At 39.5% G+C, this 27,788-nt stretch overlaps 1 protein-coding gene across 4 annotated transcripts in view; it reads right to left on the reverse strand.

Moving 5' to 3' along the window:
• The window catches only part of MAP7 (microtubule associated protein 7), a 111,522-nt gene that overhangs the window by 42,084 nt on the left and 41,650 nt on the right, over positions 1-27,788 (reverse strand). For all 4 annotated transcript variants that reach the window (XM_031053994.2, XM_031053992.2, XM_031053991.2 and 1 more), the window contains 2 exons: positions 6,160-6,225; positions 775-852 (listed from right to left, as the gene is read on the reverse strand). In XM_031053994.2, the coding sequence (XP_030909854.2) occupies positions 775-852; positions 6,160-6,225 (144 nt within the window). The remainder of the gene's footprint in view (positions 1-774; positions 853-6,159; positions 6,226-27,788) is intronic.

Raw genomic sequence — 27,788 nt, forward strand, 5'->3', positions numbered from 1 at the left:
AGGTTAGTAAAAGCAGTATAGCTCTCATTGGAGTTATGAAATAGTTTTATAAACTTACAGAAGCTATGAAATGGAAATAAAAAACCTCTGTTTCTCAAGCCATAAGAACACAGCATGCAAACAAATCAGTTGGCTCCCCAACCTCCCAATTACCACAGAGTGTTGTTGGCAGCCAAATATCCTTTTCAGGAAGCCATCAATTTTGCTTCACATAATTCTATAGTTCTCCTACTACCACACTCAGTATAGTGCCCATCACTAGTCACTTGTTATGTAACCTTCACTATTCACTTGAGCAGCATTATAGGTGCTGATGCTCAGGTAACCAAAGATATTGAGCACAAAAAAGCTTATATAGAAATATTCAAACCATACATTGGCAACATGTTCTGCAATTCTACCGTATGGCAATACAGGATGCATTCAACATATTAAGTAGTCTAATTTTAATTGGCGAAATATTCTAAAACTTCAAGCTTCCATCTACAACAATGACATTTCCCTGCATTATTTCAGAAATCAGCCGATTTTTCATTCAGATCCACAAAAGTAATAGGAATGTGACAGGTATAGCAACGATGAATCCCAAGATGTGCATGAATTAAAAAAGATCTACTTTAAAAATGCAATAGTGTGTCTAGAATGACATTATTGCGTATCTAGCACTATCAGTTTGCTGAATGCTCTTAAAAGTAAACTGGAAAAAACACTGCATGCAAATGATAGTTCATTAAAACCCCCAAACAATAAAAAACCCAACACAGTTGGCCTTACCTAGCTGCTTTTCTCGTTCTTCTCTCCGTTCTCTAGCAAGCCGCTGCCTGTCATCAACCCTTAGTATTGTTGGATGATCTACAAATGGAGGGAGAGGGAAAATATTAGGCATACAGCATAAAATCAAATAGTACCATGAACAAGTTTTTAAGGAAGTAACCATTAAACAATTCTAGTTATTCTGCTTTCAAAATAGATTATTTTTATAAATCCACCTTATAAAAAAAGTATTAAAAAATGTGAGTGCATTCTAATTATCAAGACGTAAAATGCTCCCAAAAAATGAATTAAATGGTAACTCTGAATTCCTTTCAAGACTATTGCCTTCGAAAGCCCAGGAAAACAGTTTTGGTTTGTTTCGAAGCCTGTAACACTTTGGCAGCTTGAGAGTATTCTGAAACTACTGTATCTGAAAATACTGTCTATTATTCTATAATCTCTCTCAAAAATGCTTCCACAGGAAATTCTGTTATAATGCAGCACCCTCTTCCCTTGAAAACACACTAAACCCTATTTCACAAGCCTGAAGAAGCCCAGTACTTAAGCAAAAGAGGTTGGATCGAAACACTGTAGAAGTTCCAGTTGAGCTTCTGAAAAGGGTAAGATACTGATCTCCACAGATGTTTGCATTCATATGAATTAAAAGCTCTGGCAAAAACATTAAGGCATGCATGGACCAGTATAATTCCAATATAGAAAGATGACAGTTTCCTCAACTATCCTTTGTAGACTGAAAGTTAGCTACGCTGTTTCCTTAAAAATGCCTGCAACTGGCCACTTGCATCCCAGCAATAAGACTAATATGAAAAAACAAAAACAAAAAAATTTGTGTCAGAGCCCAGGCTTGGCTGTAAAAGTCCAGTCTTGGTTGGAAAACCACTGCTTGCTCGGTGAGTTTTCTGGAAGGCAACAAAACACTGATCAGCTAGCATCCTGCTTCCAGCCTCAGAGTGGAGCTGGTCCAGACAACAAGGGAACAAAATCCAAGATACTTACTCATCTCAGCATGCTGCCAAAAGTAATTTCCTACTTACCCTTAGCCTGTCCTGTTAAACATGGAAAGCTGCTAATTTTAAGCTTTTTTTTCACTAGTACTTAAAAAGTTTGCGTTGAACGAAAGCACAAGTAAACAAAAAACCACACAGAAAAATCAAAAATATTTATGGGCATAAAGAAATGATGAGATTTATTGTCATATTGAGGGGAACTCACCTTTTAAATATTTTAAGATAAAGAGCTACCTAGAACACTGTCACCATGGAAATGCACATAAAAACAAGACAACAGATCTTTGTCACAATTCAGTGCTAATACACAAGTAAGCAATTTGTAAAAACATGTAAAGTCAGCCTATGTGTGTCTGGACCACGTACCTATGAAAAAAGTTACTAGCAAAACAATACAATGGGGTGTAAAAATGAAGCTAAAAATATTTACAAAAATAAATTCCTGAAATCAGGATGTGCTAGGCAGATTTTGAAGTTATTTAAATTAAAATTCAGTAAGCGCATTTCATAATCTAACAGAAGTTTCTACATCAAGATGACATGATTTCTAGGATGAATGAGTTCACAGATGACTAGGTTCAGCTTACTTAGTCTTGGACTCTCATCAGTGAAGAACTATCATCTCAACAATGGTCAGAGACTACAGCCCAAATTAATGGTGTTAACAGCAATGCAAAGTAAGAGTGGCAAGGAGAAACCCCACTGCATAGTTAGTAGAACATTTGAACATGATAGTCCCAAAGAAAGATGCAAAAGGAGAACTAATCACCAGCAAAGACAAATGAAATCCATCATCCAATTACAGATCAAACCTTTAATGTTGGTTGAATAGCACATAGTGCTGCTGTTTATGAAACTACGCCTAGTCATCTCATTGCATAGATTTCTCCAATGTATGGTGTAGATTAACATTTGCCTGATGTTAAGAAGTGTGCTGACTTGAGTGCAGTCACTTCAGCACACAGACACAGGTCAAAAGGGTAATAATATTCCTTCTCTCTTATGGTTGGCACATAAGATTCACAAAACATGAATTTCTGTGGCATGAGTAATTACTGCTATTGGAAAAATTCACATCTAATATTAATTCCCCTAGAAAACAAGAATTCCCTTCAAGGGCTGTCAGCAAAGTCAATGTAACATTGACTTTATAACACTGACTCTGTAACATTGAGTTGACAGAGAATGATGAGACACTGGGGAATAACATAAAATTCTGCTTCTTTTAAAATGCACTATTCTCCTTCCAGGGTTTTTTTCCTCTTTCTTGAGAGGAGAGATTTCCCTACTGGGGAGAAGCAGCAATTCTTCAAAGAGGCAGGAGGGTTACACAGACAGGCAAACCGAAAAGGTATCCCTTAAGAATTCCTAATTATAAGCAACGGAAAGAATAAAATAAATTTTTAAAGCTGCCCTCTGCCATTCTGCATTCTGCCATGTTTGAAGATATCCAATTATTTTTTTCTATATCACACACCTGACAGTGTTCATGCACACACACACACACAGCCCCTCTCCCAGCACCCCAAGATGTTAGAACAGTCCCAAAGAATTCACAGTAACTTGCAGGCTATGCAGAGTGTAAGAGGATGTCTTCAGTAATGAGCTGTTTTGCATACATGTGGAATCACAAAGAGCTAAATCAATATTAGCACAAGGATGGGGATAACACCTTTGTAGCAGACCAGCATGGCCTTTGCTCTACTAGGACACTACTTGCACACATCACTGGTGCAAATCTTACTGTTAATGAAAATATCTTTTCTAAGCCTTGAAAATGATCCTTCAAAGTTTGGCTACAAGCCCAAGGTCCAACACCTGCATTCTGAATCCCCCTGATTACAGACACCTCCAGTACATAGCTTCAGGAACTTCAAGCTGCGGCAAACCAAGAGAGTTCAATAGGCCTGCTCCCTATTTTATTTCTCATGTCTCTGCTCATTAACAACCCACCAGTCAAACACCTGGGGGACTGGTATTTCTTCTTATTCTGTAGGAATACAAGGACAAACACACAAGGTACTTTGTACTCCTCTTGCTTACCTTTGTCATTGGGCTATAGCTATGAGTCACAGCACACCACTTGCAACAAATCCTGCAAGAATTCCTCAGTTCTTATAGAAATAATTGATAACTGGGCATATGCAAAGCCTTACAGAGAACACTTCAGAAAGACCCACATGTTGTTGTAGAAGTTTCAGCCTGGTTATCATGCAATGCAGTGAACTTATGTCATTGTAGTGAAACAGCTTGCTGAGCATAATATACAAATGTTTAATTTTATGCTTATTATATTTGGAGGTTAAATAAACCATATTAGTTCTATAGAAGGGAAATTAATTTTGTACCTACTTCTGGAAATTAAATCTGTATTTTTCCACAAACTTACAACACTTACTGTGAGTCCAAAATAATTTAAAAAAAATTACTAGTTCATGAAAAAGAGCTTAGAGGCCATGAAGAGTATTTTGCAGAAATTCAGCACCGAAATATCAGTCATTTTTTGTCCCTTATTATACTAAGAAAAAAAAAACAAACAAAACCCCAAAAAACAGGAATATGCAAATTTTTCAAATCTTCTATATAATTAGTACTCAATGAACTCTTAAGCACAGTTGACATTTCTAGAAATTAGGTTGCAATTTTGCTAAATTAGTAACTAACATATGTACTTATTACATATGGCCAGTTTCTGTGGCTCAGGCACCTACCATCTGCACTCAGTGTAACTTCAAAAGTCAGACTACTACTATTCTTCATTTCCATCCATAATTCTCTCAATCTTTTCACAAATGCCCTTCTGCCCTCAACCCCTAGGGTGCTAATTTCTGATGCTGAAGAAACAGAAAGGGATATTCGATGGAAAACAACAGCTATTTTGTACATTAGTTCACAGGTGTGCTGCGGGGGAAAAGGAAGGTAAGCCAGCATTAATGAAAGATGCATTGCCTGGATCACAAACTGTCTTCCCTTTGTCCAGCTCCCCTTGCACTGTCATGCATATATGCAGAGTTGCCTTAGACTCATAATATTTGTTCAGCCTGTAGACACTTTCTAGACAATAATGATGTTGTTTATAGTGACAGCTGTCCCTCCTGCTGCAAACTCTTTGGTTTGGTTTTTAACCAAAACCATTTGACACCAAATTCACGTGCTATCTAAAGAAAAACAAACAACAAAACCCAACCAACCAACCAAACCACCAGCTCTGAGAAGCTCTCTCTTCAACAGAGACTCTCACTAGCTGGGTGCAGAGCTAAACCTTGCACACATGCCTGTGCCCTCCCTCTCTCCAACCCAAGAAATTTTGTATTCCTTTCTACACACCAGCACAGAAGAAGGGAGCACAGGGCACTTTCCTGAGAACTGAAAACTGCGATTAAACTACTGCAGGATAAAGCGGATGCTGAACACTGTCCGTCACCAAGAATTCTGGCTTGCCATGGAAACAGGTAATGTTACCTTCATTCTCCTTTTTTTCTTTTTGTTTTCTCATTGCCTTTCTGATTGTGAACAGCTGTGAATGTGGTGCTTTGTGCTGGACCCAGCACTGCCTGACAGAGATGAGATGAGATCAGCACATAGACAGCACTGGGATTGCTTCCCTCTGGGGACATGGACTGAAGTACCCAGTATGGGGACAGAGAAGAGTCTGTCAATACAAAACAGCCACCGAGCTGCCAAGCTGTCAAGGAGTTGAGAAGGGGGTGCTTACAGTGTGCCTCATACTCAGCAACACAAGTATCTATGCTATTTCAGGCACCTAAACAAGATCATTATTAACTGCGTATTTTAAACTTGCATACTGAATTGCAATACAGGCAGAATTTAGATATCTAATCTCTCTAATTTAATGCTACATTAAGGACTACATTAAACATTTTAATATGTAGACTTCCAATTGTGTAAGTGAATAGTGAATTAAATCCACACAATGTACCAATCAGGTATGGTGAGGCAATGACAAACATCTGCCTACTGCATAGAGTATTACAGAATATGGCATGCTTTGTGGTAAATGAAGTAATGTCTAAACAGAAGCACATTTATATAAAAGATGAAAATCTTTGCCTACAACAGATAATCCTCATGCAAGCACAGATGCAGGTATAGTGGCTTCTCTTCCCTTATCTCTCTTCCCAACCCTCATTCCTAAACTGTAGTAGTAAAAGTTTAGGGTTTTTTTCCAGTTTTGCTCCTTTGCAAAAAATCAGAAATTCCAGCCTAACCAAGTACAGTCAATGATACCAGTTTTGACTGAAACAGTAAGAGAGGTATAAGAGCATCAAGCATTTTAAAAGTTCCTAAGATAACAGCTGATTTTCATACACCATTGAGGCAGACAGCATTATAAAATGAAGCACGTGGAATGGTGTACCTGGTTTAGTTCCAGTGTTGCTTTGCCCTGAAGTGCCTTTCTTGTCTTGTATCTTGGAACCTTCAGCTAACAAAATAAGGAAGAAAATGAGAGATTAATTAATCATATCACTAAACAATAGCTCAACCACCATAATAATACAACTTAGACATCCCCAAATTCCCTTTAAAATCAGACCATTTTAAAATATCACTTTAATAACATTTTACATAGAAAAAGCCTTGAAGGTTACACAGAAAATATCAAAGCCACAATAAAAGTTCCCCATTCAAGTTGAGGAAAAGAGCAACAAGAATGCATTTTAACAAAGCTGTTTTCAATAAGGTATATTACTTCCCCCCCCCCCCCATGCTAATGCTATACAAACAGCTAATTTTTAATCTTTCTTATTGGAGATGCTGCTTTGGAAATCACTACTTCCAAAGAACAGCAGCCTCTAATTTTTTAAATTTAATTTCCCTTGCAGGAAGCTTTATTAATCACACTGATAAAAGCAAGTTAGTGGGAATAACGAATAATGGTCTGCAGACTTAGAAGAAGAAAACATCAAACATGTTGCAATGTTTTGATGCAATAGGGAGGAAACTGTGTTGTTAAAGGTGACTTGCAGAGCCCAGGTTTCTAAAGGTACAGTACAAGATACTGGTCAAAACTTCGTAGACTCTTTACAAATTACTAACACCGCCATTACCCAGAATTGAATAGGACAATCTATGACCTGAATGAATTCTAACACAGAAGATATTCTCATAATTTTAAAAGATTTTTCATGATGCCCTGGCAGAAAAGAGACAGAAAGAGATAATCCTGGGGCTCTGGATGCCCTTTCAAAATCCTTTATAAAGAAACCCAAAAAGATAAGTTATTATACTTCAAATCTCAGAGATATCTTTGGTTCAGCATCTATTCATAATTAAAAGCCAAGCCGGGAAATCAGATGCCATTATTTTCTCAGCTTATTACTCATCCTTGTATCCAGCAGCTCTACTGTAAGAGTGTTTGAGCCCAGAACTCAGCAACCTGGGAAGAGTCTAAAGACAGATTGTAAGAATTCTAAGAACCTTTCCACAAAAGAGTTTGAAAACATTTGCAAACAAGGATAAAGAGACAGTTACACAATTAAAATTTAGGAGAGGAAAAAAAAAATAATTAAATTAATTTGAATTAAAATATCACTAGCAACGAAAGTTGGAAAAAACCGATTAGTCCAGCTTTAAAATCTAGACAGATGTCACTGTATTAGATGCACTTCAGAAACCATAATTAAGATTTTTCAGATGGCTCTAAGCATTTCCTATGTTTGCCAGCTTTAGCAATATACACTCAGGCCTCAGTGCCTCAGTGAGTTCATGTCTTTCATGGCCTGACAAAAGTCTTTGTTTCTGCTTTACCTCCTTCCACAGGCACATTTCAGAATAAACATAAAGGATAAGCATAAAGAGGGGCTGGAGCACCTCCTCTATGAAGACAGGCTGAGAAAGTTGGGGCTGTTCAGCCTGGAGAAGAGAAGGCTGCATGGAGACCTCCAAGCAGCCTTCTAGTATATGAAGGGGGCCTATAAGGATGCTGGGGAGGCACTATTCATTAGGGACTGTAGAGATAAGACAAGGGGTAATGGGTTAAAACTTAAACAGGAGAAGTTTAGATTAGATATAAGGAAGAAATTCTTTACTATGACGGTTGTGAGGCACTTGAATGGGCTGCTCAGGGAGGTTGTGAATGTTCCATCCCTGGCAGTGTTCAAGGCCAGGTTGGACAGAGCCTTGGGTGATATGGTTTAGTGTGAGGTGTCCCTGCCCATGGCAGGGGGGTTGGAACTAGATGATCTTAAGGTCCTTTCCAACCCTATCTACTCTATGATTCTATTACAGAAACAAAACATACAGCAAGAAGAGGCAGAGGTCGGAAGTGGGAATCTATGTGACCCTTTTAGCAGGGTGGAGGCAAGTGAGGGAAATAGGAAGACAGTGTTAATCAACTCTTCACTGTTCAAAAGCCATGATTTGCTGATAGCAGCAGTCAAAAGATTACAGTCACTAAAAAAGGTTTGCAATTTTAAATAATTGTCAAAAAGAACCCACTCCCCCTAACAACTGTATGAAGTCTTTCGTGATCTGAAGAAGTAACTACTATTGAATTTAACAAATATTCATTGCAAAACACGGTAAGAACTGTCACATCTTAAAGTCAGCCCAACATAACCCAGAGGCCAGAAACCTACATCAGGATTCTCATCAGCCTGGCCTAGGGCATCATACAAAAAACTGTTATAAAATAATGAAAATATTGGTTCTGGGCATTAAGGAGAGCACTGATTTTCCAACAGCTTCAGCACAACTTTTTTTGCATGTCTCATAAAGCACATGTACATTACTTTCTTCAAGCATTGTGCCATGGGATTGCATAATGCTCCATTAACATCAAACAATGGTCTAAAAGCCATTCAGATAATACATTTGCAACAGAGGCTCAGTACACAGAAAAATATTTTTTCCATATTTCCTCTTCTGACATTTCCTTGGAATATTTTATGACAGTTTGAGTACACATTCATATGACCACTCATATGACAAGTGATGAAGAAAAGAACAGATGGCACAACCACAAGTTTTAACGATGCTGGATATCAAATGAGAATTGACACAAGTATTTAGTAACTAGTGTAGGTGTGCTCCCACATAAAATACCTCTTGCTCTAAGATACAAACAGATTAATCAGACAACTAAACATCTAAAATCCAAACCTAAATATTGACAACATAGGTTCCATCAAGACTCACTAACCTAACTCCTGCCAGGAGAGACCTAATTCAGCTACGTAATGCTTGCTCTGTTGCTTATCTTGAACCACTATCTTTACATTGAGAGAATTAACATTGTATAAAGAAGTGTCAGAAGTAAGAGGATATTTTTCTTGAAGCATTCTGGAAACTGAAAGGGCTAAAGATTGACAAAGGGTCTGGATCAGAAGGCTGGAGCACCTCTCCTATGAAGTCAGACTGAGACAGTTGGATTTGTTCAACCTGTAGAAGAGAAGGCTCTGTGAAGACCTTATAGCAGCCTTCCACTCCATTAAAGGGACCTACAAGAAAGCTGAAGAAGGACTTTTTACAGGGGCATGTAGGGATAGGACATGGGGTAGTAGCTTCAAACTGAGAGCAGATTTAGATTACATATAAGGAAGAAATTCTTTACTATGACGGTGGCGAGGCACTGGCACAAGTGGCTCAGAGAAGCTGTGGCTGCCCCATCTCTGGCAGTGCTCAAGGACAAGCTGACCAGGGCTTTGAGCAACCTGGTCTAGTGGAAGGTGTCCCTGTTCATGGCAGGGGTTGGAACTAGAGCTTTAAGGTCCCTTCCAACTCAAACCATTCTACAATTCTATGATCTGTCTTGTCAATGTGTGCCACAAAGAGGAGTCGGACTATCTTTTATTGAACCCCATAAGGTATTTTCTGATATATGGCTCCTCTGGTGTGTATTTTTTAACTTCTAGTGTTTTTGACGTTAAATCAAAACACTAAGTGATTTTCCCATTGCCACAAAGGAGCCCCATTGCCCACCCATCCCAACTGAAGGGGACATCATATGGGGAAATACTGCACCCCAACCTCCCACTGATGGGAAAAGCTGTAAAGAGGTGCATCATGCCACCTTCAGTTTGCAAGGACCTGTTTCAGTGAACAGATTTCCACTCACAAATGAACTCTCTAAGTCAGGGTGCTCTGGTCAGCTATTAAACTTTTCTCTTTGGCCTTCCTCCCAAGGCGAGATGTTACATGACATCCATCCTCATGGATAATACTTTCAGATAAGAAAGTCAGACGAAATGCTTTGTCTAAGCAAGGCTTAAAAATATGCAACTTCATCTACCAATCCAGTGCATGGATTTCAGGGACTGCACAGAAATCGCCAACAGATTGAAGTGCTGGCAGAATCAAAACCTTGTTTTCTTTCTAAACGCATCAGTGCAACACTATTTTACCGTGTTTGGAAACTCCTCCCTTCCCCCCTTAAAGGTAAAAAATATATTTAAAAATAATTTTAAAATTGAGCTGTATTATCCATTTTACTTCAGCTACTCCTGTTAAGGGGTCAGTAACTGGGTAGCAACTGACGGTAGTAGAGCACTGGCCTGGCACAAGGGTTGCTCTGAACTTACAACTTTTACTGACTAAAGCAATATCTCTACTACTATATAACTACAACTTTATGCTCAATGTTGTCTAACATGTCACCCAAAAATCACTGATGTAGAAAACTGCAGCAGGTCAGTGCAGGTTAGTGAAACTCCAGTTTTCCATGAAGTGAGCTTTGACAAAGCTGCTTCGAATTTGTGGAATAATCTGCTCCAGCTGACAGAAATATGGACTCTTGAAAGTAGTCACATGGTTGCTCAATTTTCCATGAGTTTTTCCTCCCTCCTTTCATCACATGCTTCTCCTCTAGCGTTACATAAACCTGCATGAAATGCCTAATTGCAAGTATGCAAATGTAAATTTGACAAAGAAATAAAAGCCCAGACATATTAAAAATGCACCTCTATCAGATTATTTTAAGATATGTGGTACTGATAATAGCTTAAAAGAATAGGATAGAGGAGTATAGAACTTCTATTTTAAGGCAGCTGTGGGGGATTAAAACGCAAGTGTGAAACAACACTGTGAACAGCATATACTTTGGCAATACAAGCTAGGTATTTGAGTTAAAATGTTGCCTATATATATATATATGAGTATATACTTGACATCAAGTACCTAACTTGATAACAGAAAAAAAACCGGAAAGAATCCAAAATAAGTTTTCATAGCTTTATTTTGCAATAGCAGATAAAGAAATGTCACATTTGAAATTTGATTACTTTAGGTCATATTCCCATGAATCCAGAACAAGTTACATTTGCAAAATAAACTGGAGGACACAATCACCAAAGCAACATAAAAGATTCTGCTGCCATATTGATATGCGATCATTGTATTTTGGCCGCTTAAGGATGTAGCATGATCTATTAGACCCTGAGTGGAATCAAAGAACACTTAGCAACTCTCTCCCAGCTCTGCCATTACTATATGGCATAGTATGAAATGGAAAACTAGGTTTCAGTTTCCATATCTGCAAAAGGGATGGCAGAAGAGAGAGGTACTGCTACTAAATACATACACATTTAAACAGTGAGCTCTGAAGTAAAACCAGTTGCAGCACAGAATTTAGTATTTAAACATTTCAAAGGCTGAAAAGGGGATGCATAAAGCTGACCAGTACTAGGAAGGATATCTGTAGGTTCAGCTTTTAGGTTTACCTTGAACCAAGTTGAAGAAGATCAGCCACAAGACATGGCCAGCTGTACTAATAATGGGTCTCTACTTCCAGAAACAGAATCTCCAACAGATGAAATGGAGTGAGAAGGGGCACTTGGGGACCACAGGCAAGAAATGGTGTCACAGAACTGTGTCCGGGCAGGACATGCACAGCAGTCCCCACAGAACTGCACCCTAGCAAGATTCTGAAAAGAGGAACTATATGAGAGCTGCACAGCCATGGATGAGAGCACAAGCACGGGTACACCTGTAGCAATACATAGCAGAGGAAATACAGCTTATTCCACGCTCCAACTATTCCTTTATGAACATTGCTCAAAAACCCCCAAAAATCCCCACACTTTCATTCATGTGCTTATATAGTATTTTATGCTTAATATCCACAGTGTAAAACTGCATAGTTTAAACTAGTCAGAATTAAGCAGAAACCAGGGCTTCTTAGGACTGTATAAGCAAGAATGAAGTAAGATTACTCTAAGCATTTTTATCTAGCAGGTGGGAGCAGCAGTTGGCTAGAGGTATTGCTGTGCTGGGTGGAGTGTGTTGAAAGTGCAGACACAGGTCAGAGCTGACAATGTTTATTAGCTTAAATGCAGAGCTGCATTAAGTCTGAAATCCTGAATATCCGACTTGGATAAGAATCAGCATTCAGCAACTGGCTGTTCTATTCTAAAGTACCAGTACCGAATTTTAAGACTAAAGAGTTCACTTTATTGGCAAAACTGGAGTGTTTATCCTACTAACAAATTCACGTGAGCATGAGGTAGGGCCTGGATACAGGAAAAACAAAGTTCAGTGTGAATTAAAGCTGTCCCACTGCCTGTGACTCTTGCTTTTTCTTACATCCACAGCTTATGAATAACACTTTAGTAATATGTACACATGTAAAAGCTACTATCCATATTTTCAGAAAAACATATCACGCAAGCCTTATTCTTCATATTATCAAGTGTCTATATATATATACTTAGATAAACAGCATACTAAGTAATATTTTAGTGTCATTTATTGCTGTGGAGTTAAGTACTGCATTAATTCCATACTTGTACTCCATACTTTTCTATTTGTGTTTTAAAATTAGAAGCTTGGGAACAAAGGACAGTGATCTCTCCAGAGACAAATAGATCTGAAAGTCCTATGGCTGGACAAAAATTACCAAGATAATTGCAGCTCAGCTGGCAGATACAAATGTAAAACCCAAGCACACGATATCTAACACTGAAATCTTCAGTATAAGTCAGGATAAAGTTATGATCTGCTCTCCTTTTCAGAAATGTAGGAGACAGTAAGTCTTAAAAAATACCCAAGAAAAAACTCGTATGTGCACTTGTTAAAAAACTACAGCTTTCACAAAACCCACTTGTCAATAACAATTCTGACACTACCCACAAGAAGAGCTTGGGGAGAAGTGGCCTGGCAATCAGCTCCAGCACAGCTGGAGACATTTTCTGATACTGTTGCACTGTACTGGAAGTTGCACTGACCTTGGACAGATCAACTTCCTTAGATTGCTGCTTCCACCAGCTGCCTCTGAGCTGAACGCTAAGGCAAGGCTACTCCTTGCTTTCATTTATTCACTATGTAAGCACACTCTGAAGCCCCAGTCTTGTCCAGGACCTGATGTGCTTTTTCATAACATTATTATAAACCAGAATTTTTAGTGTATCAAAATTACACTACAATGAGCCCCAGCTTTGCTTTTGTAAGCTCTTATGTACACATACATAACAGTTATCAAAGTGCTTCAGAACAAGACATCAAGAAAATTCTTACTTTCAACTAACACATGCTACAACATAACCCTGCTGAGAAGCATGGAGATGGATCAAGCAGAAATCCAAGGACAAAAGCTTGAACATAAAACCAAACCATCATCTTTTTTCATCACTGAAATCTATTTGTACATACTGCTCAGAACACCTGCAACCAAAACACTTGAACCGCACAGAAACTAAGCATCAGCATTTTAGTCTTATAAAACATCTCCTTTTCTCCTCCTCTGCAACACCTTAAAACTTCCCTTTCCTGAAGGAAGTAATAAATGGTGGCTCATGGGTTGCTGTTGGCCTCCAAAGTAGTCTGCCAGTAGTCAGCTCCTATCCATGGAACCATTCTGAAGCAAACTTCATCCTTTAAAAATTTACTGCAGAGCTCTTCCCATGAAGCTGATGTACTGTCCTGGTAGTCAGAAGATTCTCCCTGAACAGCTGCTGAGGGCAGGAAAAACCAGCATGGTTAGAAGACCCTGCTCTGAGGCACTATGTACAAACTGCTTCCAGGTGTTACCAGGAAGACCCAGAGACCAGTTCAGCTGGGAGGCTCAGAGGAATGCTAGGGCTGAGCTTAGAAATCAAGATTTTTTTTTAGCAGAACAAAATAGAAATGCAAGGGAACTGCCTGGGGATGCATGGACTGTAGGGCTGAGCAACAGGTTGTAGGAGGGACAAGAAGAGAATCAAAGGATTCCTATAGAAAGAGAGGCCTGAGTGACATTAATGTGCATTTTGCAGCAGCTTGGTCTCAAGAGCTGTGCTCTTTCTAGGGAAGGGGGAATTCACTTTCTTTCTTATACTGGCTTTCTTTCAGGTTAATCCTTTGGGGAAGAGAATACACATAGGAACAGAATCGAAGTGTCAGGATGGAAAGTCTACACTCTACACACTTACTGTCAAGCCCCCTCCACTCCACCCAAAAAAACTCAAGCCCTCACAAAAGCCCTGGTATAGATGGTTCATAAGGAGACACTAGAAAGTCTTCCCTATGTGTTATCTTGCTGCCCTGTTCCCCCCCCCCCCCCCCCCCCGCCACTTGAGCTATAATCACCAGCAGGTGTTGCAATGGCTGCATCGGGCTTACTCTGGACTTTGGGAAACAAATGGCAACATTGGCAGTCAAGGAGAGTCTGGAACACTGACTCAGATGTGTTACTGATATGCAAATCTGACTAAATCAATCATCTGACTTTATAAATAGTGACAGGCCAGGGCCTGCTGAGCAATCCTTCATGGCAGTACTCCTTGAGGTTAGGAGACTCCTTGCGTCAACAGTAAAACAGAAATCTTAGCTAAGCGATATAGAGGACTGATTGCACATACATAATCCTTTAGACAGATTGTTGACCAAGACTGTGACTAAGTTTGGATCCAGTCATACCTAGACTCCTCTCAGAGGAGTTTAGAAAGCCAGGGGGTCCTTTCCGAACCCCACAAATCAATGGGAGGGTCTCCTTGACAGTTCTTTCTGACCTTTTCCTCTATGCAGTAAATATCAGGTGTACCTTGCCAATGCATATAATTAAACCACTGTCGTACTTACTATCAACCCTTGTTAAATCACTGCTTTAAGGTAATACATATATTGCTGCTTCTCTTATGAGTGAAGCACACTATTCCATCCACAACACCCTAACAGAGCTATCACTTCAGAAGAAAAACAGAAACACATCCAAACCAGCATCCTCAGGCTTCTTAACTTAAATGCTTCAGAAAACCATTAGCATAATGAGCACGGTTATATGTTAGAGTTCCTATCAAAACCCTTTTGTAACAAAATATTCCAACTAGTAACACTGATAAAATTGTTTTAAAAAGATGTACAAGGCTCTGCCCACTACTATAGCAGTGAGTCAGTAAGAACTGTGAATTTCTAGAAGGCGTAGATCTAATGCACTTCACTGATTTAAATCTAAGATCTAGACCTTCATTTTGAAAGAAGAGGTGTGCCTAAATTTGATTAGATGTCAACTCTTAGATTCTCTTGTTAAGGGAAGTAGGTCAAAGGAACTGTTGAGGAAATTAGGGTGAAGCAAAAAGTACTTACAGACCAAAGACCAGTTTGCTATTTTTAGTACAGGTAATACAAGTCTTCAGAATTTCAAATGTAAGCTTTTTGAAATTTCCATCATTAGCAAATGTAAAATGCCTATTGTTTTAAACAGCATTACTCACAGAGTACATTTGCAAGTTAGAAATTTGACTAAGAATATCTATATTTAATTCCTTGCTGAAACAGTAAAGCAAAGTTCCTGCCTTACTGAAACACACCTATGAATTAATTTCATATTAAAATATTTTCAGTTTTTAAAATTTTGAAGCTGAAGTACATATTTGCATGCTTCCAGTACTTCCATACTTCCAATTTTCATACTCCAATACTGGAGCTCAATGGTGTGGTTTACAAATATAAATAAATTAAAAAGACACCAAGCTGCAGTGACCATCCCAGTTCTTTTTGCTCTGGCATTTGTCAGAGAAGTAAGTCTAGCATCAGTTTCCATGCAAAGCAGTATTACTAATGCTCTTTATCTCTGGTGTCCTTGCTAAATAGAAATGAAAACTCATCAGAATTAGTGTTTGCTACTCATGGAATAGTAGAGAAGTTGCCCTTGTTTTCATATTGTAGACTAGGAAGATAGACAATTTTAACTGTCACAGCTAATTCAGCACTGAATTGTAAAACACTAAAATTGGAATCATAAATAGATTTCTTTGCAAACAATCCACAGACATAAAACTGGATAACACAAATAATTACAGTGAAAGGGATACTTTTCTCAAGATTAAAATTGTGTAACTGCCCTATGGGAGATACATATTTATAAAAGATTACTTTTGGCTGACTATGTCTGCTTTAAAAAGCATCACATTCTAAAATATTAAATAAAGCAGGAGAGCATACCAAACTGTGCCTTTGTAGGAGGAGAGCTGTTAGGCCACTTAGAGTCTCATAAAGATAAAAGAAACACAGTAACTGTAACAGCACTTACAAAGAAGCTGACACATTATATCTTCTGGATAATCATACTGCATCATCTTATTGCAATAAGAAACAACTGTATTAACATAGACACTGGAAAAAGTCCCTGTTATCTGCTGAAAATGCCTGTGCTGTGAAGCAGTGACTCTGCAGCTGACCAGAAGGCTGGCAAGCCCAGCCAGATAGAGATGAGATACACAAAAGGAAGCTTTTTAACTACGTATCACCAAAATAAAAGGTTAAATGCCACCACCTGAAGGCATTCAGGACAACCTCAGTTCCTGACACCCAGCATTTTTTGCTGTGCAGCATATCTTTGGCCATGTACTCTACAAATGGCAAGACTGGGCAATATGCAACCTGCAGTGATTTATTCATGACCATGTTGCTTAAAGGCAAAAAAAATTCAGCCAAGTCGCAAGTGCACCAGCTCCCTCTCATTCCCATATTTCTGACTGCTGCAGGCAGCATTTTCTACCAGAACATCAGAGAGATGCCTACATCCAGGACCTGTGTCAGTGTATTGTAGTAGTTGTACATGGAAAGTCAACTCAAAGATTATGAAATGCAGCACCTGTGTATTTTTCTAGAAGAAAAACTTTTCTGGACTTCAACTAGAGAGCTTTCTCCAAACTGTGAAGTAATTCCTGTGAGTATTTCCAAGTCACTCTGAAGCTGACACCAGCTGCTGAGACCTGAAGAATTAGGCTCAGAGTAGCCTGCTTTCAGTATCACACTGATCCCAAGGTCAGATGCTGAAGATGGGAAAAGCAATTTGAGCATTCATTATTTGATATTCTAGTTCAGAGGGCACAAGGATCAAAGCACATTGCAGCCTTTGAGTTTTACAGATAGCAACTGCAGTACAATAAAGTGAACACGGGGATAGAAAGAAGGGGGAAACACATAATTTGCTATATATTATTAAGCAATTTGAGTTTGAAACCTAAGCATTTTTAAAAACAATGCAACGTCTTTGGTCTCAGCTTTCCAACAGGAGATGGTAATGATTTCTCTCCACAAAAATAAATAAAATTAAACATTCTTTTGATGAAATATGTATTTTAACTAAAATGAGCATATCATCAAATGAACAACATCTACTGATTAAGTCAGGAGACTCCCACAGGCTCCCAAAGTGATACAGTGCTTCTTCTTGCCAGCCCACTGACATAGAGAAGCCATCACATCCCTACTGAACTCAGTGCATATCCATGCTTTTTCTATGCTTTAAACTCTTTCCAAATTTGTTCAGGCCACACTAGTCTGACAGGATTTAAGGCCACGTGCACTGAGGTCCATAGCTACCATCCAAGTGAGCTCATGTTTCAGATACAGAGCAGACCTGTAACGGTAGTACTTCTGCCATGGCAACATACTGATCATTCAAAAAGCAAGTCACAACTGTTTATCTGTCTCACCATAGAGAATCCCTTTCTACAGTAACAGAGTGAATCTGTTGCCATATGGGGACATCGCCACATACATATAATAAGGCTGCATATGCCTTTTGTAAGAACAAATCCTTAACTGACATCTTCGACTGTTGAGCTTTGCTCTTGACAGGCAAAGTTCAGACCATGGAAGCAAGGTGAGGTTTTAGAACTGCTTTTCTTCTATAAAAAATTGAGATCAAATTCAGATAGGTACTGCTTTTCTGGACATTATATAGAAAATACAGATTTCAGCAGCTTATTTTTCTGCTTTAATGATCTCCCTTTTGTTGTGTGTGTATCTGTAGGCACACTCTATTAGAGTGCTTCTACACACACACCCCCAAATAAGGGCTGCAAGTGTTTTAAAGAAGCATAAAACACCGCAAAAGATAGCTACTCTGCTCCTGGTACCTAATTGTCTTCACACACCACCACATCAGGCCACTTAGGTTTATGCCTGGAACATTTGCTGGGATTGGTCTTCCAGAGCCAGCTAAATTCTAGACCACCTGCAAGTTAGTAGCAATGTAAGTAACACAGGTAACCGTTTCACTGCTGCTGGGTTTCCCAGGCAAAGCTCTGCAGCTCACACGTTTTGCAGAGATGTTCAGAGTCCTCCTTCCAGCCTTAGAGAAATAAAACATGACTAATGCTTGCCAGTTGCTATAGCAACAGCTACCTCTCAACTCCAAACAGCAGGAAAATTCACAGAATCTGGTCTTTATATAAGCCCCATTAGAAAGGGAAAAAGGAAGACCCAGGAAACTACAGACCAGTCAGTCTTATCCCTGTGCCTAGCAGGATCATGGAACAGATTCTCCTGGAAGGCATGCTAAGGCACATGAAAAACAAGAAGGTGCTTGGTGACAGCCAGCATGGCTTCACTAAGGGGAAATCCTGCCTGACCAATTTGGTGGCCTTCTATGACGAGGCTACAGAACTGATGGACAGGGGCTGGTCAGTAGATCAGGACTTGTGCAAAGTGTTTGGCACTGTCCCACATAACATCCTGATATCTAAACTGCAGCAACATCAATTTGATAGATGGACTACTCAGTGGATAAAGAACTGGCTGGATGGCCACAATCAAAGAGTTGTGGTCAACCACTCAATGTCCAGTTGGAGCCCAGTAATGAGTGGTGTCCCTCAGGGAATGGTGTTGGGACCAGTCTTGTTCAATATCTTTGTTGGTGAAATGGACAGTGAGATTGAGCATGCCCTCAGCAATTTCACTGATGACACCAAACTGTGTGGTTCGGTTACCTCATCCCATTGCTTTTAGCCTTACATACACAGGTAGACTGAATATCCACCAAATCAGAGAATGATATAAAAAATAAAAAAAAAAAAAGAAAAGAAAAAAGAAGTAGCATTGTCATTGTATTTGGTACCTTAGTTACCTGGGAAAAATCCACCATGGTGCCTGTTTGATTGTGTCTAACAGAACAAAGAACAGGATGTGTGGAACTTGTTGCTTTGTTCTTCAGATCTAGCTTTTTATTGTTTTACATGAATGACACGACAGAATCATCTAAAACATCTAAGCACAGCATCATGCTGTAATCAAAAGAAATCTATTTAACACTGTTTTAAGTATTCAAGAACAAAAAAAAAAAAAAAAAAAAACAACAAACCAAAAAAACAACCAAACCTAGAACTTATTTTAAACCAAAACCCTCAAGTACCTCATTCTTGATACTGTGACTTGCACAGATCTTTTTGGACTAATATTTCTAGTAACTAAACTACAAACTGTTTCAAATCCTAGATTAAGACACTGATACAGAAAAATGTTGCAATGAAGTTTCCATTGAGCCCTGTCTTCACAAATTTAGGTGTGCAGTACAGCTGAGATAGGTTAAAGCCTGACTTCATTCACAGTTGTTTAGCCTTACTGATGAGAGGGCTATTAACTTCCAAGAGCACAATTACATACTTAATTATTTGATAGTATGTACATGCATAAGTTATATGAAACCTAGCTGCATGGGCAGGTTTCACTCTGAAACTTCCTAACTCTTCAGTGCTTGAATGTGGAACCTTAAAAGTTAACAAGAAGCTTCGTTATGTGCCGAGACACATCAGTCACATGAAATTAAAAACATACACGCATAAACAACAGGTAACTTTACAACCATCACCACTCCTTACTCCCCCAGTTATCAAATCAGTTTAGGAAATCTTGTCACTGTACTCTCTGGGATAACAGAAACTGATTTGGCAGACTTAACCACCCTACCACTAGATGGGGAGAAGAACACATTTTGCAGCTGTTTTCCATTCCTTTCTAGCCACTGTGTTTTGCCTTTCTAATATTTATCCTTGTAGTTTTCAAACTAGCATTGTTACAACCCAAACACCCCACCTCTCTCTAGTGGCATCAGATCACTTTTCCTGCACACCCAGCAGCAGGTACCTGGGCAGAACTGGAGGAGAGCAAGACCCTATGCTTGCAGTCAGTATGCCTGGTGCCAAAGCAGTGTGCAGAGACTGGAAGCAGCCACGAGATAAAGTCCCACTCAGTCTCAGGAGCTCCAAGGAGAAGCATGCGCTCACTCATTGCATGCAGCTGGTGAATTATGCAAACATTGATGAGCCCAAACCATTTGAGAGGCTGCCTCAGTTAAGCCAAAAAGCCTGGACAAAAATATACCACTCAAATACTGAATACATCTCAATGAGGCATGAGCTAACTGTGACTTTTTATGTGGCTAATTTGGGTGTCTTTTCATAGGGACAGTAGGAGGAACAGCTCTAAAACCAAATTAGTCCTGTTCCCAGTTTCAAATCTCTCCTTTAAAGCAGTGTGGCCTTAAGCCATCCCTATAAGACTGATACTAAGGTGTTTTGGTTTTTTTTTTTTTTTTCCCAAGAGGCAAAAGTCCCCATTACTTTCCCAAATCTCATTCTTCAGCAACTGGTCCATTTGCTCAATATAAACAAAATAAATCAAGGAGGGAGAGAGGCTGGCAAAAGAGAAACAGAGGCCAAACCATTTAAACCTAGCAAAGTTAGACTGAAACAAGGTTCATTTAATGGGAAATGTTATGCAACCTTAATTATTTGCTATCTGCCTTGTAAAATTCAAATCAAGCATAAGAAGGATAAAATTCTCGCTTTGGGTTATTTTATTATGCAAAATCTCTTAGCTTTACAACATCACTGAAATGCTTCATGGAATTACTGCTCTAATTCACAGTGCTTCCTCTTTATTGTGGGTGCAGAAAACAAAGACCTCTAAGCCACATACATACTTCATTGCAGCAGCCTAACCATGACAGGCTGGTACCAACAAAAGTGAAACAAATACCGCTTTTGCTGATAGCAGAGCTAAACCTTTAATTTCATGAAGGGTGTTTGTATTTGCCCCCATAAACAATGAGAACATTAGCAATATTTTACATAGGAGTTGTATCCCTGCCTTTAAAGATGACATGTGTTACAAGGATAGCCGGGCTATATTATAGTGCACCATGTATACCTCTAGAACTTCCTACAGAACATGTTCTTGGTGCCAATTCTTTAGTTTTGTCAACCAAACAGAGTAAAAAAGCCACTGTCAAATAAGCGTTTGCTGTGACTTAAACTATCTCACCACAATACGTCAAAATCCCACTTATTGCTCTGTAATGTATACTAAATATCCCAATTCAGCACAGAAAAACAACAATATTTACATTACATAAATGGTGTAAAAACATAAATAAAAGGATGGGCAACATAATGCTTAAGTCATAGGATATGACTCCACACAGCAATGCATCATTCACCATGTTTGAGTCATATTTCTGAAAGACCAGGCAGCCTGTGCCAGTGCCTGGTAGCCAGTGGTAACAGATCCAGTAATTTCAAGACAGGGTGATTGGGCTTCCCCTCTTTGCCCTTAACTGGGGAGGGTGGGATGGAGAACTGCTCAGCACTGCTTCACTTTCAGGCAAATCACTCAAGGACTGTCCTCCAGCTCTTCCCTTTGCCCACCAAGTGGTTGAGATGCTAGAGCCATTAAGTTTTCTTGTGCACAACCACTGAACGGAACTGGTTCCATACCAACAATGCAATGATTCTCACAAATTGCCTTCAGTATCCCCACACAATTTTCTGGCTTGACTGAATACTGTGAAGTTTTTGATTATGTTGGAGACAGACACCAGGTTTAGCTACACAAAACTCGAGCCCATGTAGATTAGTTACATCAGGCCTGGTATTAGCTGCTTCCCAGGCTCCCTGTATTGCAGTGATGGAGATTATTTTTAAAGGATGAAAATGGCCTTACCTACAAGGCTATCCTTTGAGCTTTGCCCTTATGAATGCCATTCCACAGGCAGAGACTCATCAAGCCTGCTGCAATCCTTCATATAAGTATTTGTCATCACAAAGGACTATAATACAGACTCAAAATTACCAACTCTGAGATGAAACACTAGCAGACTCCCACTAAAATCTCAGACAAAGCTTTTGTAATTAATAGAGTCTCACCAATTGCAAAGAGCTCCAGACCAGAGCATTAGCACTTTCCATCATTCTGCCAGTCTTCAGTGAACCAAGGCTAGAATAATTTGCTATGCTGAGTTTCACTTGAGAGCAGAGCATTACTTCATCACAGCCATGCTCCATAAGTCTACTTATTCAGTGCTTGTCTTCCTGTTAATCAGATGACCATCAGGTTGAAGTTGCTCATATCATGTACCTGCCTATCTTTCAATTAAACTCCTATTTCTATATGCCTAGCTGTTAGTGCAACCAGACTCAGACACTTCTGCAGTGAAGACAAAATTATTTCTTCCAGAGCAGACATGGTATGTTACCAGTTTATCTCAGGACACCCATTCTTGGTAAACTCATGTCTCATCCTTATTATCTATGAGAGCACAGTATTTTCCACATGTCCAGGCAGTCAAGTAGCTCACCACTAGTGAGGTTCCAGGCTAATAAAGCTCTATGGAATGTGACTAAAATAATATAATGCACATCCACCTTACTGATTTGTCTTCATTCACACAAGGGAAGTTTTAAAGTCAGTTACTGTGAAACAGTCAGACAGGGTGCTGCTTTGTAAGAAGGATCACCTTGGTCCACAGCCCTTGATCAGCACAGCCAGGCCACTCCAGGACATTACTGTCCTTGCTCTGAACAATTAGGATTCATATTACATCTATCCATAAAGGACACAATGTACTCTGTTTCTGTCTGAGAAACTTTAAAACGTTAGTTCAAAAAACTGGAATGCCAGCCAATTTACTTTCATTAGTGCTTACCTATTGCTGTGCCAGCTTTGCAATTAAAAAAACAAATACCACAACAAAGTCGTCAGCACTTTTTACTTCCAACAAGCATTTCTCTTGCTTTTAATAGAACATCAGCGCCAGAAGCTGATGCAACTAGAGACAAAACACTGCAAAATCAAGGTTTGCAAGACAGCAGTTTAAAGGTGCCCTCTACATGTGTTATCATCCAGCAGTTCTTATCTGTGAGTAGCAGGTCCAGCAGAGCATGTCCCCTAGTCAGTTCACTGATCACTTACATCAAGAATTGTTCCGGAATGTGTTGAACTCATTTCCAGCACCCAGCTGCATTGCCCTTCTAGGAAAGTGGTTAAGAGACACCCTTGAATACTACAAGCCTGCAACTGATTCTCCAGCTGCCTAAAGGTAGCAGAATCAGCTCCCTCTTCTTAGTCAGAGGTCTGCAGCAGACACCACCACTATCTGTGCTCCCTACACACAAGATCTCTACTGTCTTGTCACCTCCCCAAGACAAAGCTCCAATTTTTCAAGCAATTATATAGAGCACAGCCTCTCCTCTTTACCTGTCCACCCTACTTTTTCCTCCTTCATCCAGTAAATTTAGGCTTAAAATGCCTCTCAGGGCTCTTCGGCTGACAAGCCCCATGGCTTGACCAACAGGTCTGGGGGTGGATTCCCTCCCAGGCTGGATGTTTACTCTGCTGTCCATACTCAGCCTCACAAGTTCAGATCATCACAGATGAATGGGAAGACTGGTATATAATTTAATTTAAATAGCTTTATTTTGGGGTAGGTTAGGAAGGGATAAGGAACAGTTGTATTTCAGGGCCTAGAAAGCAGAAAAATAGATTCTGAAAAGAATAAAGCAAGAAATAATGCAAGGTCTCATGACTTCTTGGTCTAAAGTTACTGTGAAGCTGAATATGAATTGTCAACATTAAAAATAAGCTTGTGATCTTCATTGAGACCTTGGGAAACAAGTGATTGAGGAACTGGCTGTTGCCATCACAGTAAGACGAAGCAGAGGTCTTCCTTGCTGAATTACAATTCTTTCAGTGCTCTCACATAATACTGACAGGAACTATGCTGCCTGTAAAAAATATAGAGTATCCTAACCACCACAGCTCTCCAGCCGACTGCTTTTTAAATTATTTATCAAGAGAAACACAATCCTTTGCAAATTGTTCAACATTCACACAGCTTTAAAAGCTTTTAGATCTTTGGACACAGAAATCTTTGCTTGCTACTCTTATACTGCCTTGAACAACACTGCCCAATTCCAGATAGGGCCTCATCAGTGCCACCATGCTAAATTACCCTCCATTCTTGAAGTTCCAAAAGTCACTAACAGAAAACAATCCCAAACCCATGCACTTTCAAAATACACATAGTTCACAGTAATTAATGTCACAGTGAACCGATACTCATACCTGCTCAATCAGCAGTAGGAAGTCCTAGCAGTCATCTCCTCCTAACCTCCTACAAATTAGAGTAGTCTAAATTTAGCTATACCAGTTAAACATCCTGCTATTGTTACATCTAGATTAGAAAGCAACTATAAGTAATATTAACTTGAGATTGCAGAGAGACAATAAATTAATTGGTCTATGAGAAAATGAACATGAGCCAGCTTCAGTGTGCGCTCCCAGCCCAGAAAGCCAACTGTATTCTGGGTTGCATCAAAAGAAGCGTGACCAGGTCAAAGGAGGTGATCCTGCCCCTCTACTCTGCTCTCATGAGACCTCACTTGGAGTATTGTGTGCAGTTCTGGTGTCCTCAACATAAAAAGGACATGGAACTGTTGGAACAAGTCCAGAGGAGGGCCATGAGGATGACCAGGGGACTGGAGCACCTCCTGTATGAAGACAGGCTGAGAAAGTTGGGTCTGTTCAGCCTGGAGAAGAGAAGGCTGCATGGAGACCTCATAGCAGCCTTCCAGTATCTGAAGGGGGCCTATAAGGATGCTGGGGAGGGATTATTCATTAGGGGCTGTAGTGATAGGACAAGGGATAACGGGTTAAAACTTAAACAGGGGAGGTTTAGATTAGATATAAGGAAGAAATTCTTTGCTGTTAGGGTGGTGAGGTACTGGAATGGGTTGCCCAGGGAGGCTGTGAATGCTCCATCCCTGGCAGTGTTCAAGGTCAGGTTGGACAGAGCCTTGGGTGATATGGTTTAGTGTGAGGTGTCCCTGCCCATGGCAGGGGGGTTGGAACTAGATGATCTTAAGGTCCTTTCCAACCCTAACTATTCTGTGATTCTATCATTCTAATTTGCACACTATATATAAAATTCATTTTGTCTACATTTGAATTTACTTTAAGGACACTAACAGTCTCACAAACAAATGAGATTTGATCCTGAATAGGAGTTAATTTTGACACTTCTTTTCCTGAATAAAAACCTCCCTGATTTCTGTTGCTAAATAATGTGAAATAATAAGTATTAAGGCAGTCCAGCTTTTTTACAGGCTTAACAGAAATGGATAAGATTTTAATTTTGGTAGAAGACTAGACCTATGCAATTAGACCTTGCTAAACTTAAGCAACTTTGTTTCTACTTGCAGGATGTTCATCACTTCATTCTTCTCCCCAGAGCTGTGCCTAGTGTATAAGGGAATAAAGTAATATATTTTTAAGAGCAAACCAGTATCATGCCACCTCAAAAGAATAGAAGTTCTAGTGAAAAGGGCACAGAACTTGTTAATTCCCTAAAGATATTCGGGTAGTGTGCTGAGTTACACATGCCAGTGAATGATTATTTGAGAAGTTTGGTAATATTGTGAGAAAAACCAAAACAAACAACAACAACAAAAAAAACCCCAACAACAACATAAAACATCACCAAAAAAAAAACAAACCAAAACAAAAATACCCCCACAAACCAATAAAAAAACCCCAACCAACTAAACAAAGAACTAACCCCTCAAAAAAACCAAATCAAAACATATAGGTGTTTACATGATCTTCCCCTTAGAAGAATTAATGTTATATTTAGATGAGTTTGTCTGTGATGCTCTCAGGTGTTCTAGAACAATAATCCTCTATGGATGTTCCAAGGAAATCTCTTAAGGATGTGCTACTGAGTCATTTGGTCGGGAGCTAATTAATACCATGACTGGTTTTGGAAACTGTTCTTCATCAGCATCTAATCTGGGATTAGATATTGTAATGATTAAGAGACTGTAAGCAACCTGGGAAAAGGACACTGTACTTCAAGTACAGTCACACAGTGCTAGTGTGAGTCAGCTTATATGACATATTTAGGAAGCTAAATAGCTTGTATGTTTGCATACGTTCAAAACTTCTCTGCATAATAGCAGCAATCAAAACACAAGCTTAGATCTGTAGCCTTCTTAAAGCCAAGAGACCCCTATACATAAACTCAAGCACATTCAGACTTCATCAGAGCTGGGTCTGAACTGACTGGGGGATCTGTAACTGCTACAGAACAGGCTTATTCTAGGTCTGTCTGACAAAACAGGAAAGTAAGGTAAGACAGAATTGGTAACAACTATAGCCTCCTCTGAGCTACCTACAAATCAGAAAGAACTCTAAGAGTTGAAGAGGCATTCAGGAAGTCCAAATATGTCCCAGATTCACTAGTGTCTAAGTGCTACCATGGGATCAGTTACCATTTTTCCACATAATTTTTTTTAAAACAAGTCTTACGAGAGTTTCGCTCTCTAAGCACACGAAACCCTGAACAAATAATCAGCCATAGGCTTTTTCCTCTATTTATACAAGAACCTTCATAAGTATCCTGTATTGTTTTTAACAGACACTTATACGCTTGATAAGATCTGAAGCTCACTGCATTCCACAGATCATTAATTATTAACAATTCCTACCACAAAACATTCTGGATCAAAGAAGTACCCAAGATATTCCATCTCACCCCCTACCTCAGGACGCCCCTAAATCCCGCCATGAAGATATGTCATCCCCTTCGCCTGCAGCTGCGGCAACCAGAGGCAGCTCTGCCTGATCCTACCAAGCAGTGGTCAGCCAGCCAACTACATTCAACACCACCAAAACTCACTGGAACACAGCAGGCATCCCAGGTTGTCATGCTTCATCCTACCCTTAAAAGCAAATGCTTGAGAATATTTGCATTTATATTCCTCTTCCTCCTTTTGTCTAAGCCATGCAAGTGACCTGAAATAATAAGCATGGGCTGATTAATTGCTCTATGTGTTCCCTTCTGCACAGCTGAAAGGTCAGCTAGGGTAAAAGCAAAGGGTGACATGACATACAATACTAAACACTCTTGGTTTTAAGCAGCCACCTTGTTCAATGAACCACACACAAACCCAAGAAAGAGTTCTTTTCACTACATGCGCTCAGGCTTAAACGGACCAGCTGAGAAACAGTTGCTGAACTACTAACTCTGAAGATGGAGAAAAGCCTTATGTGGGCCTCCCTCCCCAAGGCTAAGCGCTTAATGGCATATTAAAAATGTAGACAGCGCAGATTTCTAAGGATTTCTCTACATTTACATAACAGTTGGCAGCTCTCATCTGTGGTTGGGGTTTTCATTTGAGTTGATTTCTTTTTCCCTGGTCTTCAAAAAACCATCTGCAGCAGTGTACTTGCCTTTATAATTTTGCTTCTGGAGAAGAAAGGTCCAACTGCATCTTCTCTTTACTGCTACAGATGTTGCTAGTACACTGTGTATGAGGCTAGAGATAACACAAATAGCAGCAAACATCCTAAAGTGGTTTAATCTGAGATTACGTTTTAGAAATACAATTTCGATTATTTCTATGATGATTTTGTTATATTACTGCTGTATTTGTTTAGTATTGAAACAGGCAAACATAGAGTGGATGTTTTCCAAAAGCAGTTCATGTTGCGCTGATTGTGGACTGGTTGAAG

Source organism: Melopsittacus undulatus, chromosome 3, assembly GCF_012275295.1.
Source record: "Melopsittacus undulatus isolate bMelUnd1 chromosome 3, bMelUnd1.mat.Z, whole genome shotgun sequence".
NCBI lineage: Eukaryota > Metazoa > Chordata > Aves > Psittaciformes > Psittaculidae > Melopsittacus > Melopsittacus undulatus.